We start from the raw sequence: 8,100 nt of genomic DNA, 5'->3' as shown, positions 1-8,100 counted from the left end.
AGTATACATATATATGTCCCACAATTAAATATTTTGCTTACACACACTCTCTTATATACTGCATTTACTGTATCATAGAAGATTCTATGCTCATATACATGAAAGTTTTGGCCCACTGTCTATATTAATACAGTTACCTTGTGCATCCACTTAATGAAATGCTATATAGCTCTTCAGAATGATGGTTATGAAGATTACGTAGTAGAACAGGAAAGTTTATATCTATAGTGTTAAATGAAAAACTTAAGATATAATCTATAGATGTAAAAGGCTAATATGCTAAGTGACCGACCAGTCGTTATGATGCGCACTGACCACCGAGGGGCAGACGCTCAATGCAGGAGCTGCCAAGCTGCAGTGACTTGGCAGCAGCAGTTCTTGGGTGACGCACCCCAAAACCTGAGAGAAAGAAGCATGATTCCTCGCAGGGTCATGTGATTCCACCTTCGGCCGTGGGTTATGTTGTTGCTGGGGCACTGTTGACCCTGAATCTGGTTTACTGCACACTTGCATTTGCGCTCCATACCCTGTATGACAGCAACTTTGCAGAGCGCCCTCTCTCACTCTGGGACCCCTCGGGAGATGTTGGAGGGCCAATTTCGGCCCTGATCCCCGCAGGCCAGGCTGAGGGACCCCACCTGCTGCAGGGACCCCTCTCACCCTGCAGATGCTGGGGAGGGACCATGGGGGGTTGGCTCCAGGGTGTATCCGGCCGGTCTCACCCAGTCCTGCCCCGCCGGCCACCTTCTAATTAATTTCTTTTCAATGTGCAGGAATCCTTGCACTGGGTCACTAGTAGTATAATAACTATATAGAAAATTGCTTAGAAACAAAGAAAAAATGGCTTTCAATTGCCATTTACAGATTGTTTGCTATCTTTGAAGCCCAGGTATCAAAGTATAAAATTGACCAAGGACTTAATGAACATCTTATATGTGTATTTTTTAAAGCTGTTTTTACTTTATATTTTTTATCCTCACTTGAGGACATTTTTCATTGATTTTAGAGAGAGGGGAAGGGAGAGAGAGAGAACAATGTGAGAGAGAAACATCGATCAGTTGCCTCCCACATGCAGCCCAACCGGGCCACAACCTTTTGATGCACCAGATGGTGCCCAACCTACTGAGCCATGCCAGCCAGGGCCTATATGTGTATTTTTTAAAAAATCAACCCCATGTAAATGTTTCCACCCACATCTATCTCTCGGTGATTTGTCCCTCCTCCCCACCTGATTACCATGTGGCCCACAGAATTCTCTGATCATACTGATAGAACTTTAGAGTGAAGAAGCGCAGTACTTTAGTATTATTACCACAATTGCCCATTTCTACTCGGGCTACCATATTACATGGTACAAGAGGGCAGTTCCTAGCAACGCTTCTCCCCTCCTCCCCACCTGATTACCATGTGGCCCACAGAATTCTCTGATCATGCTGATAGAACTTTAGAGTGAAGAAGCGCAGTACTTTAGTATTACTACCACAATTGCCCGTTCTACTCGGGCTACCATGTTACATGATACAGGAGGGCAGTTCCTAGCAACGCTTCTTAGGAACGTTTTTGAGCCAAGAGTAAAGTTGGAGAATTCCCTTTGGAGATAGATTAAATTCAGGCTTAGAAAAGTAGAACATGCAGACATTATCACTCCTGTTAAGAGTTCTCTTAGCTAATTAGAGTCTGGTTAACAAGTTTCCGAGATGAGCTAGAGCAGTGGTTCTCAACCTTGGCTCTTTGTTATTAATGTTGTGGCCCCACCCCATAACAAAGAAACAGAATTTCCGGAGGATGAGGCCCAGAAATCAGGATTTTAAAAGGATTCCCAGGTGATTGTAATGTGCAGCCAAGGTTGAGAACCTCTGAGCTAGAGGAAGTGCCTTCAAAGCCCAGACTGAGGAGGAGTGGACCAAGTCAGGAGCAGTAACAGGTCAGCCTGGAAAGCCGAGCTCCCAGCTCAGCTTTGTCTGCTACGGATGTGGCTGAAGACGGTCGTCCTAGGTAGTGGATGACTTGAAGCAAAGCAAAAGCCACTCTGCACTGCTGCTCTTGGACTCGTGTCAAGGTCCAAGTAACAGGTCAGCCTGGAAAGCCGAGCTCCCAGCTCGGCCGTGTCTGCCACGGATGTGGCTGAAGACGGTCGTCCTAGGACCTAGGTAGTGGGTGACTTGAAGCAAAGCAAAAGCTACTCTGCACTGCTGCTCTTGGACTCGTGTAAGGTCCAGGGGAAGGAACGTGTTATGGGACTTGGGTGAAGATATCAAGTGTCCCGAGATTGTAATTTTCAACAGTAGGCCAAGAAGAATCGAGGGAAACCTTGACTGTTCCCATTGGGTAATAAAATGTGAAGAAGTGATGGGTACTGTGCTGGGCTTCAGACAGGCCGGGCCACACTGACCCTTTGCCTTCCTGCAGGTGACCCCGCCCTGAGCATGAGCCACTGGATGTTCCATCAGCAGGCGCTGCAGGAGTACATCCTCATGTGCTGCCAGTGCCCCGCGGGGGGCCTTCTGGACAAGCCTGGCAAGTGAGTGCCTGCCCTCCGGGAGGCGGGCTGGAGAGGGGACAGCGGTGTGGACCTCAGGCCTCCTCAGAGCCAGACGGCAGCAGGTGCCCACCTTTCCATCCAGCTGCTGGTGTGGCATGGGGAGAAGCACCCCAACTCCGGAGCCTCCTTTGAGTGCCGTCAATCCTGGCACCTCCCCCGCCCACCCTTCCCCCCAGTTTACATGCACTTCCCTCTCCAGACAGGCAAACAGATTGCTGGGTTGGTAGCTTTTCTTTCCTCTTTTTTTTCTTTTTCTTTTAACCAAACTGATTTAAATAGAATACGATACAGAATTTTAAAACCCTGGAGTATCGTAAACAGATATAATCACAACTATTACAGAATAGCTTTGGGTGCCAAATAAAAGAAAAAGGGAAATCAGATAAGTTCTGTTCCCTTTGCTTCTCACCTGCCAAATGTGCTCTCTCCCTCCCCCTCCCCTTCCAACACACACACACACACACACACACACACACACACACACACACACACCCCTGCTGCTGTCAGCATCCAGGGGAAGGCCCAGCTGAAGGCCGGTCCTCAGCAATTTATTGTGAAAAATTTGGCCTGTTTCTAGACATTTTGGTGTTTTTGTTTGTTTTTTTGAGAAATATATTAACTCAGCACCAGCGCTGCCCAGAGGACCCCTTTCTGGAAGGCAGCGGGAGGGACTGGCTCTGGGATGACAGCGCCTGTGCCTGGCAGGGCTGAGGATGGGCTTTCAAAGGGCCTCTGGGGAAGCCGGGCTTCCTGGAGCTGCTGAGGAGGGCAGGGCGGGGCTGCGAGTGCCTGGCCTCTGAGCCTGTGGTCGCTTTGTTGAAGGCTGTGCTGGGGGGTGGGGTTGGGGGGGCCGTGGGGAGCGGAGAGGCACCTGCTCAGAGCTGCCCTGTCCTTGCAGGTCTCGGGACTTCTACCACACCTGCTACTGCCTGAGCGGCTTGTCCATAGCCCAGCACTTCGGCAGTGGAGCCATGCTGCACGACGTGGTCCTGGGGGTGCCTGAGAACGCTCTGGTAAGGCGCCCCTTCTCCACAGGGCCCCCAGGACGGCTACCCAGAGAGCAGCAGCGCTCCTGCTGCAGAACTGGCTCTGCCTGTCTCCTGTGCGGAGGCCGAGGCCGGTGGGTGGCGGTCACCACCCTCCTGTGCTGACAGCCATTGGGGAGGATGTGGCTGTGGAGGAAACACACCTGGAGGCAAACTCGAGGTTCTAGGTGGGGGCTCCAATCTGCGCCAGTTTTGTGCCTCTATCCCAGAGTCTAGGTGGGACCTGGACCATTTATCACTAGTTTCCTCTCCGAGGAGCTTCTCAGAGGCAAGGGGTTCGGCCCCGCCCTCACTGTGTGGCTGGCGGTGTTTCCGGTGTTTCCTGAGCTCTCAGCTGCGTGCCGTGTCTCCCGGGGAAGCCTTCCCAGCCCACCAGCTGGAAATGAGATCGCCCAGAATGCTCTGCCACGCGCCTTGTTGTGCTCGTCACAGTGTGTTTAATTTGCTTTTGTCTGCTGCCCTCGAACTGTCAGCCGCATGCGGGCAGATGTTCACCACCACAGCCAGCCCTGGAGCAGCCTGGTCGCAGGATTGTCAGGAGATGTTTCCAACAGAAGCAGCACAAATGGCCAGTAGATGGATGAAATCAGAGTGACAGCCACTAGCTTTTTCAAGTCTTAACATTTTCCCATATTTGCCTCCTGTGCAACCCTCTTCCATTTTTCTCCCTTCCCCCTTCTCAGCGTAACCCAGTCCTAAATTTGACCTTTATCGTGCCTGCAGGTGTCCTTGTGCTGTTACTTCAAATGCATGATTCTATAAATAATGTAGAGAGAGTTGTCTTGTATGTTTTCAGACTTTTATAACAGTACCAGAGGCCCTGTGCACGAATTCATGCATGGGTGGGGTCCCTTGGCCTGGCCAGTGGTCGGGGCCGATTGGGGCTCTCTCGCTCAGTCCCTATTAGGGTGATCGGGGCTGGCCGGCTGGAGTGGGGAGGTTGGCTGGCTGGATTGGGGCCGATCAGGGGCGGCTGGCAGTGGGGGGTGGGGCAATCAGGGCCGTCTGGCCGGGGGAGAGGGGGCTGCAGGAGGTTGGCCCACCCCAAGAGGTTGGCTGTGGGAGTGCACTGACCACCAGGGGGCAGCTCCTGTGTGAGTGTCTGCCCCCTGGTGGTCAGTGCGCGTCATAGTGACCAGTCGACCCATCATTTGGTCACTTAGGCTTTTATCTATATAGATCTACTGAGCCACTTCCTCTGCATTGCTTTTCTCACTGACCTTTAGTTATACTGTTGAGTTTTTCTGTGTTCATATGTGTTGCTCTAGTTTAATCATTTTAATGACTATACGATCTTCCCTGTATACATGTGTCCCAACTTATTTTCCTAGTCTCCTGTTGGTTAACATCGAGCTGGTTTCAGTTTCTGCAATGACAGTGTCACAGTGGACATTGTGATGTCAGAGTTTTTCTAGGAGAGACTTGTTGGGGTGAAGAAATCCACACCCCACCTTCACGGATGGCAGTGGGCCTCCCCACGTGCCTGTGCCGTTTCACACTCACGGGCACTGAGCCGCCCCAGTCAGCTCTTCCTCTCTGCCAGTTTGATAGTTTCATTTTGCATTTCCCTGGTTACCAGTGAGGTTGGGCATCCTTTCAAATGTTATGTCTCTTTTTGTTATGTCTTCTGTGAATTGCCTGCCAGCTCATATCCTTTGCTCATTCTTTTCTTCCTGATTTGTAACTTTAACTGTTTACCCTTTCTTACATATTTGTAGGAGTTCTCTCATACATGTCAGTATGTTCCTGACACTGATCCTGTATCAGTGGTGTGTGTGTGTGGCGAATCTCTTCCAGTTTGTGACTTGCCTTTTCACTTTGTTTTTGGTGTTTTGTGTTGAATAGATGATTTAAATTTTAAAGGGAACAATTTTATTTGCCTTTTTGGTTTTTGAGTTTCTTTTGGGGGGGGGGTAGGTGGTTACCTAAGAAATTTTTTCCAATGCTGAGGTCATAAAATATATTTCCTTCTAGGCAGTTTAAACTTTTGCTTTTCCCATCTAGATTTTTAATTCTCTTGGAATTCATTTCTGTCTGTGGTGAGGGTTGGATATAATGTTATCTTTTTTCCATATGGATAATGAATTGACCAGCACCATTTATTGAAGTTCATAACCTTTCCTACTGATGCGCATTACGTGTGTCATATGCTCAATTTCTGTATATGAGGTGACTGCTTCCGGACACTGTTGGGTCCCTCTGGTCTGTTTGTCTATCTGCACTGTCTTAAGCAAATCTTAAATGCAGGTAGGCACGTCCCATCCACCTTGTTCCCTTTCTTTAAAGTTGTCTTGGCTATTTTTTCATTTTAGCTTCTTCCTGTGAATATAGAATCAGCTTCTCAAATTCCACAAAAAACATCTAATGGAATTTTTATTGGCATTGCATTGAATTTAAGATTAATGGGAGAACATGACGTCTCAATATTAAGGCTTCCTGTTGGTGAACATAACCATGTCCTTCAATGTCTTTTATCATTTTCTCCATAAAGAACTAGCATATCTTCTGTGAGATATATGTCTAAGAAATTTATAGTTTTTGTATCTATTGTGACCCGAATATTTTTCCCCCATTATATTTTGTAATTGGTTGTTACTAATGTATAGAAATGCTATTGATATTGATATTTTAACTTTGTGTACAGCAACCTTGCTAACCTTTCTTAATAGTTGTAATAGTTTATCTATAGAATCTTTTGTATTTCCTATTTAGAGAGTAATGTCATCTTCAAATAGGTTTTGCCTTTTCCTTTCTTATTCTTAAGAATTTTATTTCTTGTTCTTGCCTTCTGGTGTTGGCTACGACCCCTCAAGGGTGTTGACTGGAGGTAGTAATAGAGGCTGTTCCTGTCTCGCTTCTGACTGTGCTGGGACGGTTTCTCTAATTTCACCAGTAAGCGGGATGCTTGCTGTGGGGTTTTGATACAAGTAAATACTTCATATCAGGTTCAGGATGTCCCTCTCTATTCCTGGTTTGCTAGGTTGTTTTTGTTCCTTAGTGTTACATTTTATTGAGTGCTTTTTCTGCACCTGTTTTTTCTCCTTTAATATGATATGCTTACTTAATAAATATTCTGATGTTAATCTTACATTCTCAGGTAAGCCCTTCTTAGTCATAGTGGCGTATGAGTGTGTGTGTATGTTTGTTTAATACATACACGGTTTGCTAATGTTTTTTGGCTAGTATTTTTATTTAGGACTTTTTGCATGTATGTTAATAAACTTGATCTAAATTTTTTGTTTTGTTGTTGTTTTCCAGTTTGTTTCAGGATAATATTATAGACTCATAAAATTAGATGGGTATCTCTCCCCAACCCCTTTCTTCAGTCTTTGAAAAAGTTGGTATAGGTTAGAGATTTTCTGTTTCTTCTAGGTTTGATAACACTTGCCTGAGAAACCATCTAGGCCTGTATTTTGGGAGGTGAGGTGAGGTGAGGAATGATGGTAGCAGAATAAGCTTGTTATTATAGATTTATTTCATATAGGTTTTATTTTTTTAATATATTTTATTGATTTTTTACAGAGAAGAAGGGAGAGGGATAGAGAGTTAGAAACATCGATGAGAGAGAAGCATCAATCAGCTGCCTCCTGCACACCCCCTACTGGGGATGTGCCTGCAACCACGGTACATGCCCTTGACCGGAATTGAACCTGGGACCCTTCAGTCCCCAGGCCAACACTCTATTCAGCGAGCCAAACTGAATATAGGTTTTAAAGAAATTCTTCTTAAGTTGGTTTTGAAAATTTATTTTTTATAAATTTATTCACTTTATCTGAAGTTTTATACATTTGACATGAACTTGCTCATAGTATTCTCTTAAAAGTTGTAAAATCTCTCCTGCAATTATGACCCCTTCTTCATTCTCTCAGAGTGGAAGAAAGTCCTTAATACTGACCGAGGCTTGTGCCCTGTCACAGACCTAAAGTTTCTGTGATGTAGTAGAATACAAAAGTATTTAAATACTAGAGGCCCAGTGCACAAAATTCGTGCAGGGCCGGGTCCCTCAGCCCAGCCTGCACCCTCTCCAATTGGGGACCCCCTGTGGGATCGGGCCTAAACCGGCAGTCAGACATCCCTCTCACAATCTGGGACTGCTGGCTTCTAACTGCTCACCTGCCTGCCTGCCTGATTGCTCCTAACCACTCGGCCTGCCTGCCTGATTCCCCCTAACCACCTCTGCCTGCCTGCCTGATCACCCCTAATTGCTCCCCTCCTGGCCTGATTGCCTCCAACTGCTCTCCCCTGCTGTCCTGGTTGTCCCCAACTGCCCTCCCCTGCCGGCCTGATCTCGCCCCCAACTGCCCTCCCCTGCCGGCCTAATCTCACCCCCAACTACCCTCTCCTGCCTGCCTGATTTCACCCCCAACTGCCCCCTCCTGCTGGCCTGATCACCCCTAACTGCCTCTGCCTCGGCCCCCACCACCATGGCTTTGTTCGGAAGGAAGTTGGACATCCAGAAGATGTCCGGTTGACCCGGTCTAATTAGCATATTACCCTTTTATTAGTATAGAT

The 8,100-nt window shown here is 47.2% G+C and overlaps 1 protein-coding gene across 1 annotated transcript in view; it reads left to right on the top strand.

The window, feature by feature from the left end:
• The window catches only part of LOC102261986 (protein farnesyltransferase subunit beta), a 62,424-nt gene that overhangs the window by 51,080 nt on the left and 3,244 nt on the right, over nt 1–8,100 (top strand). The window contains exons 10-11 of the mRNA XM_005874014.2: nt 2,410–2,521; nt 3,441–3,555. Coding sequence (XP_005874076.1) covers nt 2,410–2,521; nt 3,441–3,555 — 227 coding nt within the window. The remainder of the gene's footprint in view (nt 1–2,409; nt 2,522–3,440; nt 3,556–8,100) is intronic.

The sequence above is a fragment of the Myotis brandtii genome, unplaced genomic scaffold (genome assembly GCF_000412655.1).
Source record: "Myotis brandtii unplaced genomic scaffold, ASM41265v1 scaffold423, whole genome shotgun sequence".
Classification (NCBI taxonomy): domain Eukaryota; kingdom Metazoa; phylum Chordata; class Mammalia; order Chiroptera; family Vespertilionidae; genus Myotis; species Myotis brandtii.
The sequence above is the reverse complement of the archived record's forward strand: the minus strand, read 5'-3'. Positions and strand labels throughout refer to the sequence as shown.